The sequence below is a fragment of the Balaenoptera borealis genome (genome assembly GCF_965194805.1).
Source record: "Balaenoptera borealis genome assembly, chromosome: 19".
Taxonomy (NCBI): domain Eukaryota; kingdom Metazoa; phylum Chordata; class Mammalia; order Artiodactyla; family Balaenopteridae; genus Balaenoptera; species Balaenoptera borealis.
This window is the reverse complement of record NC_138878.1, coordinates 12,642,756-12,655,411: the sequence shown is the minus strand read 5'-3', so window position 1 is coordinate 12,655,411 and position 12,656 is coordinate 12,642,756. Positions and strand designations below refer to the sequence as shown.

Below are 12,656 nucleotides of genomic sequence, written 5' to 3'. Positions count from 1 at the left end.
GATGGAATGAGGAGTCTTAACATCACTGACACCTCTTTCCAGCAGTGCTGTTGAGGTCATCATGTGTCAGAAAGGAAGGACGGGGGGAGATCCCAAGGGGTGTATGAACACACTACATTGGGATCATCCAGGCACTGTGTCAGCCCCGCCCTCGTCCCCTCCGCGCCGGAGGCCTTACAGAGGGGACCATGTGCAGGGCTGGGGCTGGGACGGGGTTGCAGGGACAGTGGGGTGAGGGCTGTATCTGGCTTTCAGTGTATTTTCAGCTGGTACACATAAGAGGGAGACCTCGAGTGTGCTTCTGGTTGTAAAGCCAGCTCAGGGTCTTCAAAGTACTACTCTAAAAGAGCGTCTTTGCCTGAAGATGAGGAAGAATCTCTGATTTCAAAACATTGGGTGCAGATGGAAACGCTCGGTCACATTTTGTCGGTGTGTGCTGTCTTCACCCTGGTGGCTGTGTGCATAACTGACTTATTCTTAAGCAGCGGCGGGAAGGGAGTATGGCTTCTGCCTTGCAGGATCTATCGGCTTCATGGACCATTGAGGTTGTGTGTCTGCCTTCTCTCTTTCTTCTCTTTGACTTGCCATTTGCTCTTAACCAGTCAAACAAAGCCCAAGTGTATTTTATCTATTAGGATAATGAGTAAAAAAAAAAAATTTTTTTTCCAAAAATTTCTGGCACCTAGCAGCAGGTCTCACACGTAGGAGGTGTTCACTAAGTGATGGGGGGTCGGCTGGAGGGGTGGACAGGGAAGTGGGTGCTTTTTGCAGTAAGCAGAGTTGTATCAGCTTGTGCACACTTGTTTGGTCCTGGCTTTTTTGCTGCCAACGTGGCCCTTGATTGAAGGTGTTCCCTCATCCTGTTACACAGAGACTCTTCCCCCACCGTTTTGGCGTTGATAATTGTTTATATTCTGTGGACACGTAGAATAAATCCCGGCTCTGTCCCTTTCTCTATAGGTACCAAAGGCTTGGAGTGTTCTCCTTCGACTCCGACCATGAACTCCTACTTTTACAAGTTCATGATCAACCTTCTCAAGAGGTTCAGCAGTGAACGGAAGCTTCTGGAGGTCAGAGGCGGCTTCATCATCAGGTTAGACTCCGCGTACCTTCTGTGCTCCCACAGCCTCGGCTTTTCATTCTCATACCATGCAAGGGGTCAAGGCAACCATTTTCTCTTCCACTCCTCTCTCCTCCTTTCCCTGACCTTTGAGCACTTAAAAGAAACAAAGAAGGTTCCCCCTTCACACCAGGTTGCTGGTTCTACTGACATGGGTTAGGTCGATGTCACCATTTTTCGAACAAATGAATTCGTCTTTCACTTGTTGAGACAGCTTTCCTTGAGGCTAAATATCCTCTCATTGACCACTCTTGTGGGAGTCTTCAGGGAGAAAAGGAGGTGAGCCAGACAGAGCGTGAACCGGGCTGCGCTGGGTGCCCAGCTGTCAGCACACCGTTTGGCCACAGCTGGTGGCAGCAGTGGCTCTGGCGGAGCCAGCTTCTTGTGCTGTGTGAGCCCAGCCCCGGACAGTCCCAGGGCACCAGCCCCAGTCCCTGGAGGCCTCCAGAACTGTCACCACCAGCAGTATGGCCAGGTCTGGCCCTTTGCCTCTTGCTTGGCTCCAAGGAGCAGGGTCACCAGGAGAGTGACCTTCAGGCCAACAGAAATCTAAAGGGGGCACAGATTTCTTCAGGCTCCCCACAAAGCCAGGCAGAGGAGTTTCCCAGAATAGTCTGAGTGACCCTAGATACTCTACAGCAGTGGTTCTTGGCCCTGACTGCATGTTAGGTCACCAAGGAGGCTTGAAAAAGAAGGTGATGGCTGGGCTCCACCCTGACCAGTGAAATCAGAACCTCTGGGGCGACGGAGGTTAGTACAGCCATCCAGGGTGCTCAGGGAGCAGACTAGACTCATGTCCCAGGAGTTGGGGGGCTCCTGATCAGGGCCATCTGGGGGTCGGGGAGTTGAAGGAGAATTCCAGGCGGAGGGTCCACCCTGCACAGAGGCTTCAAGGCAGGAAGAAGTTTGGAGAGTTCATTTTGCTGTAAACCAGAAGGCGAGGGGGGAGGGGCTCAGCCGTGTGAGCTGGACTAAGGACTGGGGCCCTTACCCAGAGGTCAGCGGGAAGCCGCTGAATGGGCTTGAGCAGGGGGATGGTGTGACCAGATTGCTGCTTTTTTTTTATTATATATAAATTTATTTATTTATTAATTTCTATTTTTGGCTGCGTTGGGTCTTCGTTGCGGTGCGCGGGCTTCTCATTGCAGTGGCATCTCTTGCTGCAGAGCACGTGCTCTAGGCGCGTGGGCTTCAGTAGTTGTGGCTCGCAGGCTCTAGAGTGCAGCCTCAGTAGTTGTGGTGCACGGGCTTAGTTGCTCCGCGGCATGTGGGATCTTCCTGGACCAGGGCTTGAACCTGTGTACCCTGCATTGGCAGGCGGATTCTCAACCACTCCGCCACCAGGGAAGCCCCAGATTGCTGTTTTTACAGATTACTGTGCTGCTGGGAGAGAATGGGTGGATGTGTGGGAGACCAGGTGGGAGACTGTTGTCCAAGGTGGCAGCTTGGTAGGGGGATGGGAAGAAGCAGTGCAGTGCGATGCAAGAATCAGTAAGAAGTATGTTGATTGGTGATGAATTGCATGAGGGAGGGAGGGAGGAGAGAGGGAGTTGGGGGGGACTGCCAAGACTGTGGTGTGAGCAGCAGGGAGCTGTCCCTGAGGTGGGAGCCCCGGAAGAGGAACAGGGAGGGAGGGGTTTTAAATAGCTTTGGGAACATCAGAGGAGAGACATTGAAGACATTGCTGTGTCTGCCTCTCAAAGGAGGGATCTAGACCCACGATACAAATCTGGAGGTTGATAGCAGTCATTCATTCATTCACTCTCTTATCCATTCATTCAACAGATATTTACTGAACACTGTGCGAGGTTCCATTCTAGATAATTCTACCTTGTGGATTTCATTCCTAGGGACTAAGAATGGTCAGTGGTCAGAGCGAAGGAAGGCCGCCCGAAGCCGGGCCCTTCAGAGTTCCAGTGTGCAATGGTTGGGTCTGGAGAAGCTGTGAGAGGAGGCTGAGAAGAAGGGCCCAAGAGGTAGAAAGAAGCAGAGGAAAGAGGGGGATGGCAGGAGGCAGCAAGGGGAGAGGAGGCCGGAAGAGGGCCGGCTGGAGGGCGTGGGGGAGCCTGCTGAGCACGGGGTGAGCTGAAGGAGTGGGAGACAAGGAAATGGGGGGAGCAGGCCCAGGGCTTGCCTGTGTGGCGCCGGCGGGTGGAGGAGCCACGGGGCCCCAGCTCCAGGCAGAGGGTGGCGTTGAGGCCACCTGGGGAACAGGCTGAAGGATAGAGTCTCAGGAGGGGACAGCCCTGCCTGGCCAGAAGGACAAACAGCAGGACCACAAGTCCCTGCCCATCGGGAGGAAGGGGCTTCCGATGGTCTAGACCCCCCAAAGGCGTCCCGGTGGTGGTGGGGTGGTGTCACCACTCTCTGCTTTCCTGAGCTCTCACAGGGCAGGGTTTCTCAGCGGCGGCACTGTTGGCATTTGGGGCCGGACAATTCTTTGTGACAGCGGCTGTCCTGCACGCTGTAGGGTGTGGAGCAGCGTCTCCAGCCTCGACCCGCTGGATGCCAGTAGCACCGTCACCCACCCAACTGGGACAATCAAAAACGTCTCCAGACAATGCCAAAGGTCCCCTGGGGGGCAGAATCATCCCGGGTGACAACCACGGTTACAGAGCGACAGAAATGGATTCTTATCGTCACTTGCCAAAAGAGGAAGGGTTTCCATGGTTTTTTTTTCACATCAAGTTGGACGGTTGGGGATTGAAGAGACCCCCTACCAGGAAAATGACGGACTCTTCCCACACGAGTGATGGTTAGCTTCCTGCGGCTTTCCAAATTGTAGAGGTGTCAGCTCTTTTGATGAGCCCTCCTTGCCTGGAAGACTTTTAGGAAACCAGTGGAGAGAAAGGCCTTTGAAAAAGGAATTTGTAGCTAGTTTCCTCTCTGGAGAACTGGGCTGTAATGGGTTTTTCCATCCTCTGTCAGCCTCACGTGCCCTGTCAGGGGCCTGGGGAGAGGGCACTTGGGGAGTCGGCACTATCCCCAGATGGCACCAGGCAGAAGTGCGGGCAGCGTGCGCGCGCATGGGTGTGTGTGAGCGTGTGCGTGGGCGCTCGCTCCGCCCGCTAGGGCCGAGGCTCCGTGGAGCTGCTGCCACGTTCCCATTCACAGCCTCTAGGACAGTGAGGCTTCGCTTGCTTTGCAGTGTCTCCCAGGCATCCTAGGCTGATGAGAATCCTCATGTTGCAGGAGGGAAGTGAGAGGAAGCCGCGTGCCTGCCTGGCTCGGTTGGAGCTGGGCTGCAGACCGCTGCACTCTGCTAATTTTGCAGCTGCCCCTCTGTCCCTTCTGTGAGAGCGTGCCGAGCCAGGTGCCTTGAGGAGCCCTGCGCAGCCTGCAGACCAGGACCGCCTGGCACCCAGCTCCTCAGAGGGTCCTCCCTGCTCGTCCTTCTGGGGCTCAGTATCCAGCATGGCAGTCGCTCTCTGTTCCAGGGCTCACACTCCCCGTGCACCACACTGGGGCCTCAGTGGGCATGGCGCCTGGCCTCCAGGGCACGCCTCACTCCCACCCCGCACGGGCCGCAGAGGTCTCCTAGCCCTGGGCAAAGAACCCAGTGGGCTGGACAGAAGGAACCTGTGACTGGGCCCCTCACATTTGTTGTCCCTCCTAGTCCTTCGCTTCATTAGTCCAGCCTGCCGTTCCCCCTGAAGCAGCACCAGCCCCTGTCATTTCGAGCTACAGCTTCCTCTGGGCCACACCAGCTCTGTGGGGCGGCTACCTGCTAAGCCAGCGTGCCACGCCACCCAGTCTGGGTTCTCAGGGTGAGCACAGCCCAGCATCCGATGTGGAGGAGGCCTTGAAGACGTGTGCCTTCCTCCTTCCCGTGGCCAGACGGGCCGAGGCCCTTCAGCAGAGGTTCACTGGGGGCCCAGCCCTCGGAGTGTCAGCCTGCCCACCTGCCTTTCGTTTCATTTCCTTATTTTCTGCTGGTGGCTTTAAAGAGGAGCATAATAGTGATACATGCAGGCTGAGAAGAAGCCACAGGCCTGATAAGAAACACAGTAAATGAAAAACTTTAAAAAAAAAAAAAAAAGAGAGAGCGAGAAGCAGGGACTCCCCTTGTGGTCCAGTGGTTAAGACTCCATGCTTCCACTGCAGGGGTCATGGGTTTAATCCCTGGTCGGGGGGAACTAAGCTCCCACATGCCGTGCGGCGCAGCCAAAAAAATTTTAAAAAGAGAAAAAAAACACAGTAAATGATTCTTAACCCCCTTCTTCTGGTGTTAAGCCAGCTATAAGTTGCTCCTCTTAACCCCCAAGATTGAGCAGAGAAAGGAAAGAGATTCTTCTGGCAAACAAATGAAGAGCCATTGTTTCTGTAGTAGTGTGTTTAGCTCAGGGTCCAGGAACGGCTACTGTCTATAGAAGGACAAAGGCATCCAGAGTTCTTGAGGACAAACGTCTGGTGGGGGGTCTTGGCCTTGAGGAAGATGCATGACTCTCCTCAGGCCCCGGGGTGTTTCCCCCAACTCGGCTTTCCCAGGCTGCACCTCCGTGGGGCGTGGGAGTAGGGCCCCCAACTCCAGCCAGGCCCCTGCGTGGGTTGGACATCCTCTCTGTGTCCATGTGGCCTCACTCTCTGGTGGGTGTAACAGCTCAGAGGCATGTTGAGTTTGGGGAAGCCAGTGACTCCAAAACCAAGCCAGACTTGCTGTGACCCACTCCGGGCCCAGGCCCTTCTCCCGGCTGCAGGGACTGAGGGAGGGAAGAGGGGGACACGGGCAGATGCCACCCCAGCCCTGCCCACACCCACGCCCCCTCCCCAAGGCTCCACAGGAGTCGGCAGATGCCACAGGCACTCAGGAGCTGGATTAAGAGGGGAGCTTCTCGAGTCAAACAGCCTTGGGTTCGAATCCCAGTTCCTCTAGTTTTTAACTCTGTGACCTGTTTCCAAGCCCGGTTTGCTTTGACTGTAAGACGAAGATAATTGTGCCTGCCCTGTCGTTTTGCGGAGAGGGTTACATAAGACCCTGCGTGTTACAGCGCTCCGCACGGCTTGGTCCAGGGGAGCTTGCTGTTCCGCCTCATGATGCGGCCTCGGCCTCCCACAGTGGTCTGTGGGGAGGGGAAACCAGACCCGGGAGAGGGTGAAAGAATTGAACCTTCTGTGCCGAGAGCTGGCCCCTGAGCGCCAGGCCTGCTGCGCCGACACCCAGGGCGCCCACCAGCGGCCTGGCCCTGGCACCGCTAAAACAACTCGGCCCCAAGTGGGTGTTCGTGTACATTTCCCTCCTCTGGCCTCTCCCCCCGCCCCCCCCCCACCGCCAGTGCAGACAGAACAAGCACAGAGCTTGTTTTCCCACGAACCGTTCCACTATACTCAGTAGAAAAGGAGAGGAGGGAGAAAATGCAGCCTCTTTGATAGACTGCGATATGAACTCCAGCGTAATCCAACAGCTGTGATCTTTACAAGGCCTGCTTCTGTGCTGGGAAGGCAGCGAGGCTGAGGACGCTCACGCTGCCAGCCAGTGCGGCCCTCTGACCAGCCGTCCTTCGGCTTAATCAGCTGTGCCTTTCCCCCTCCCCTTCCTCCCTGCTGCCTTGCAAAGAGGACTTGCCAGAGAATGCTTTCTTTTCAACGAGTGACTGTGCTGTGAACTCGAGGGCTCCATCCCCATCCAGCCCTGTCCATGGTGGCCGAGCACCCTCCCCGGAAAAAGGAAGCCCCCAAGATGAGGTGCAGGTGGGGGTCCAAGTGAGAGACGGGGGAGCCGTCACGAGGCTTCTTCCACGAGACCCGACCCAGAGAGCCCCGCTATAAGGTTTCTGGTTCCTTCCGGTCCTCCTCTTGCCTCTGACACAGACAGGCCTGGCAGCCTCTCCAGTTCAGCCAAGGCCCAGAGTCCCTAATATGTACCCCTGCTAAGCCTGCCCTCCCCTCCCCCAGTGCCCCGGCTTTGCGTGAGAGCCCTGTGTTGGGGGCGGGCGAGTGAGGAATTGATTGGCCGCTAAGGTGGGTGGTGGGGCTAGGAAGCCCCTGGACTTGTTTTTAATTGCAGGGCGGGAGTGGGGCACGGTGGCTCAAGAGAAGAAGCTCTCTTTCATGCCCTAATTGGGAAATTCCACTTTGCTGTTCTTGTCTGTTCCTTGGCGGGGGGTCAAACAGCCCCTGTGGCTAGGGCAGCGAACGCCACAGATCCTTGCCGACCCCAGCTCCGCCCCCCTCGGTCTCTGTATCCACCCGGCCTCTGGAGTTCATCTGCGTCGGGGGCACCCCCTTTCGCCTGTCTCTTTCTGCGTGCCACCTTGCATGCCAGGGGGCATCGGTTGGGTCCCCAAAAGCCCATTGTGCTGGTGCTAATGAAAGATGAATCGAGTAAAGTGGCAAGACCCAGATCCCTGTTCAAATGGCATTTTAGAAAAGCAGCTTCGCTTCTGGCCCCCAGCCTGCGGAGAGAGCTGCTGAGAGGCCCCGCTCGGCTGTCTTCCTCTCGCCCCTTTAATGGATTGCGTTCATTTGCTCAGAATAAAAACAAATTGCTGTGACAGACACGCACCAACCTAAGTCTGTCTGTGGAAACAGGCCCTGATCCCCCTCCTCAGAATGCAGGCGGATTTGGGACTTTCATCAGTTGTAGCCGTGTTGATTGGGGTCCCCAGCTGAAGGGAAGGAGACAGAACATTGAACAGGGCTGGAGGGTTGCTTCGAGGAATTTCTTACTTCCCTCTCAGAAGAAGCTTCTCTTCCTGTCAGCTTTAAGTCAGTCTGCCCAGTTCCTTGTGTGAATCTTCTGGAGCCTTCCCCAGTCATTCTTCTCCAGGGGCCAAGGTGCTTTTGTTGAGATGCAGGACAGCAAAGGGAGTGAGTGGCAGAAGCTGCTTTGCACAACCAGCTCTTGGCTCTGATCTCCGAATTGGGACAACGCTGAGTACCTGTGAATGGCAGGGCAGCCCGATCTGACATGCCAGAGAAGATTGCCTGCAAGAAAGCCCTGCCCTCAAACGTGAAGAGATGTCCCTGGGAGGTGCAAAGTGCAGGCAGCCCAGAGAGCCCAGCCCGGCCCATGTCCATTGTTCCCTAATGCATGGCAAAGTGCCAGCATCCCAGCACCTCATAGAACCATCTGTGACCCAGGGGTGGCAGGGAGGGCTGGGGGCAGCCAGTGGCTTTGCTCTCTCTCCTGCAGGCAGTCCCCCTGCTGTCCCTGTAGAGCCTACTGTCATACACACTGACGCTCCCTGCAAGAACTGAGGTATTTTCTCCTGGAATATGGAAACCACATGCGATAAGCCTTGCTAGGCCAGGCTGGGATTAACTAGGTGCAGCCAGGCGGGAGGTGGGAGGAGAGGAAGTGCTGGCCAGAGGGACCCCCGTGCAGCGTGCTCTGGAAGTCTGGGGAGCTTTAGAGGGAAGTGGCCCCATGTTTCAAGGGTCCTCCTGGATCCCTTGTGGGCGGAGGGCTGCTGATGGAAGCAGGGGCTGGAAGGAGGCCAGGGATCCACTCGCTTCGAGCAGGGCTTGTGGGAGGTTAGGGGTCACAGGCGAACTGGGCACGGGGAGGCCAGGTGACCCACAGAGCCAGCCGTTTGCCCCCACGTCCAGGAGCACCTGTGGTGGGGGGAGGACTCAGGAGCCATCCTGCACCTGCTGCATGGGAGGCCTTAAAAGGCCTCCAAAGACTCATCACATGGGTGGTGGCGCCTGCGGAGCCCTTTCCAGCCTCCAGTTAAAAGCATTTTCTTTGTAGTCTATACACCCGAGAAGCCTCAGCTCCCTTGCCCTGTTGCCAGGGGCTGAGAGCTTGACAGTGAATTTCTTTCTGAAGCTCTAGAGGTTATGGAATCTGCAGTTGTCTCTGGACCTGTTTATACTTTACCTAAGGATGCCAGGAAACTAGCAAAGCTTTGACCTTGGTAAGTCAGACAGCTGGGTTAATTAGCAAGTAGCTGCTGGGTATCATAATGTAGCAACTTAAAATATCGTCAGGTTTGGAATTGGCCCCTAGAGGTCACTTCCATCCTCCTGCCTCCTTGGAGTTGGGCTGCATCCGAGCCAGGAAAGATAAATGGGCGTCCTTAGCTTAAAAGTGCTTTTAAACTCCTGGAACAGCAGTTACAGAAATGTGTCCTGTTTGTCGGTCGTAGAACGTGGTTCTCAGGAAGCTCTTTACTTCATCCTTTTTTTTTTTTTTTTTTTTGCTACTTCATCCTTTTAACCCAACCTTTTCACCGTGGGTGCCCTGGGAGGCCCCTGTGTGGTCCTCCCCCCTCTCTCCCCACAAGGGTATTCTTTTAGCAGGTGGCCACAAAGATCACAGGCACACGCGCACCCACTTACCCCCCCCCACCTCCATCGTCAGAAAAATAACACAGAAAGGTTTCCATCACATGCGGTTTGTGAAAGGCCGTCAGACCAGCTGCCCCTTCCACATGGAAGGAGAGTTCCCGTCTCTGAGCGCGTGTGATGGTGACACCTTGCAGTGGCCCTGGCCTGGGGGGACCTTGGCGCTGAATTCAGCCTCAGACGGTGAGCACAAGCCCACGAGAAGTAGCGTACAGTCCATGGGAAAGGGTGCTTTGTAACCCGGGCTGTGAGGGCCCACGGAAGAGGCCCTTGGGATCTAAAGTGGATAATGGAACTCTCTTTACAAGTATGCAGCCTCAGCTCCCAGGAGAGCATGGGCTTTGCGTCTGTTGCTGTCATCCTAAAATCTTTGTGTCTCTGTAGCACCAGAGCATTTGTCCCCAGCTCCCTCACCCCATGTCTTAGGACATCTCCATGGGGGTGCTGTGTACCATCTAGAGATCCCAGAGCTGAGGTTCTTGGTTGTCTTCCAGACTGGGTGCTGGAGGCCATTTGGGAAAACTGCCCAGTTTCCAGTCTGGACTTGCTTTTCCTCAGCCTCATTGGAAAGAAGCTATGTTCTCTCGTGGCGCCTCCCTTTTGCCCAGAGTCACTGACCCACAGAAAATCCCCACCAAGACCCGTCCTGATGTGCCCTTCTCCTCGTCGTCCTCTCCCAGGGCTCTCATCCTGCTGCCTATCACCTCTCAGAAGTGAGACACCGAGTAAATCTGCGGATCCTTCCCTGTCTTCCTTCTAGGCCCCGGGCCCTCCAGACTCCTGCCCGGCCATTATCCTGTCCCATTTCTGGTCTATATTTAGATTACATAATCTCATTGGAACTGCCTGGCACTAGGACAGTGACTTTCTTGGTCTAAATCTCTGTTTTGACTCTTGCTCAAGAGGACAAGTCTCCCCCCCACACCCAGATCATTTGTTTTTCCTTCTGGTTTATCACAGTTGCTCACATCACCCACATTGGCCTCTCTCTGTCTCTGAAGCTGAGCTGAGATGGATTTCAAGTGCAATCCTGAGTCATCTCTCATTTTTCTCTAGTCCTCTGTCGAGCATCCCGTGCTGTCTGTTTCGAGCCTTGCCTCTCCCTCTTCCCTTTCAGAAGCCGCTTTCCTAAGCGTGAAGTTTTGCATCTCTTTCTCCGTTTCCACCGGCCGCACCCCCTGCCCGGGCTGCGGTCACGGTCACGTGCCGCAGTGCCAGCTCTCACACGTGACCAGTTTCCCGAACATGGGGCCATCTGAGCCTCCTTGTTTTGCTCCCCCAGAGCGCTGCTGCTTTAGCCTAATAATGGCGCTCGTGTCTCCACTTCACCCTCAGCCTTGTCATCGGTAAACTCGTGGCCTCCTGTGTCCCCAGAAGTTCTGACTTGTTTTCTGCGCCGTTTTGCCATCTCTTTGGCAAAACCCTCTCTCTTTCTTAACCACGTAAGCTTAACACTTTTTGCTTCAGTGCCCCAGATCCATCTTTTCCTTCTCCTGATCAGGCCACCATGGCAGCCTTTCCTCCCTCCATGCCTCAATTTCCACAACGCCTTTTTTGAATCTAAATTGTGTATTAACAACATACTATATAAAAGTACACAAATCGTAAGTGTACTACAGTTCGGTTAGCTTTTGCTAATTGTCTACATCCATGTAACGAGCACTCAGATCAAGAAGTAGAGCATTTCCAGCACCCAAAGGTCCCTTTCATGTCTCCTCCCAGTTACCACCCCTACCCTCCTCCCCAAAGTAGCCAGTGGCCTGAATTCTAACGCTGTACAATCGTTTACCTGGTTTTTTGTTTTGGTTTTGGGTTTTGGGTTTTGGGGGTTTTTTTTTGTTAACCTGGTTTTTTGAACTTTATATAAATGGAATCACGTAGTTTGTGCTCTTTTACAAACTGTAAACTTTCTTTTGACCCACCTCGTGTTTGTGAGGTTCACCTGTGTCCCATGTAGCAGTAGTTCACGTTTCTGTCAAGTCCCCCACTGTGTGAAGATGCCGTGGCTCATTTACACATTCTGCTAGTGATGGGCATTTGGGTTATTTTCAGTTTGGCGCTATTGTGAATAGTGCTGCCATGAGCATCCCTTCACATGTCTCCTGGTGAATATACGTGTACGTTTCTCTCAGATAATACCTAGGGATTGCTGGATCAGGGACCATACATGTGTTTAGCTTTGATCGATATTGTCTGAGCTGCACCAATTTCCACTCCCATCCACGGTGTGAGAGTTCCCGTTGCTCACATCCTCACCAACACTTGATATCATCGGTCTTTGATTTTAGCCTTTCCTGTAGGTGTGTGGTGGTATCACCTGTAGTTTTCATTTGCATTTCCCTGAAGACTAACAAAGGTAAAGAACTTCTCATCACTCTTTGCCTTTTGCAATGAGCCTGTTCCAGTCATTTCCCCATTGGGTTTTTGGTGCCTTTCTTATTGATTTGTGGAAGTTCTTTACATATTCTGGATGCAAGTCTTTCTCCAATGTGTGTACTATAATTATCTCCTCCTACTCCGTGGCATGCCTTATCACCCTTTTAAAAGTGTCTCTTGTTGAACAGAAGTTCTTTATTTTTAATGTAGTCCAGGTGACCAGTTTTTCTTCTCAGCAATTTTTATGGTTTGTGCTGCTTTTTCAGGGGATTAGGAGCTCATGAAACTAACCATAAAGCTGCCTGTTTCTGGTAAGCACTCCCAGTGAGCTGGACACTGAGTACAATCCACCTAAAAAGGTATTATATCTTCACTCTGGACGGGGTCTTGGAGACCACCTAGCCCAGCCTGCTTACGCAAAGATTCCCACTCCCTCTCCATCCCCCCACCCAGCTAAATCCCAGGGGCTTCTGGTGCAGCCAGGCCAGTGGAGGTCTGCAGCCTGGAGTTGGGAACCGCTTATCTAATTATGGTGGTCAGCAGGAGGTGGGAACCCAGGTCAAAGGCACCAGTACGAGCAAGGAGGCTTGACTGGCCTGTGTAGCCAGACCAAGGCAGAGGGCTGCAAGGCCCAGGAACCCAGCATCTTCCTGTGGTGCCGCCTGTCTTCTTGGCCTCTGTTTGAGGTCAGCCTCACTGCTTTGGTCTCTTCCGGGGGCGGAGACGAGGTCACCACATCACGTGGCCATCATGCCCCTGCTGTTTGTGCTCCGGGGGAGCTCTGGCTGGTTCCCATGGGGTCATGTGTCCCCTGTGGTAGGGGAGGCGGTGGCAGGGCGCTGCAAGCAGCAGCCCTGACAGAACCCCAAGT

The 12,656-nt window shown here is 54.3% G+C and overlaps 1 protein-coding gene across 5 annotated transcripts in view; it reads left to right on the top strand.

Moving 5' to 3' along the window:
* VAC14 (VAC14 component of PIKFYVE complex) overlaps positions 1-12,656 on the top strand; it is a 98,063-nt gene that overhangs the window by 58,826 nt on the left and 26,581 nt on the right. For all 5 annotated transcript variants that reach the window (XM_082369830.1, XM_082369828.1, XM_082369827.1 and 2 more), the window contains one exon: positions 961-1,093. In XM_082369830.1, coding sequence (XP_082225956.1) covers positions 961-1,093 — 133 coding nt within the window. The remainder of the gene's footprint in view (positions 1-960; positions 1,094-12,656) is intronic.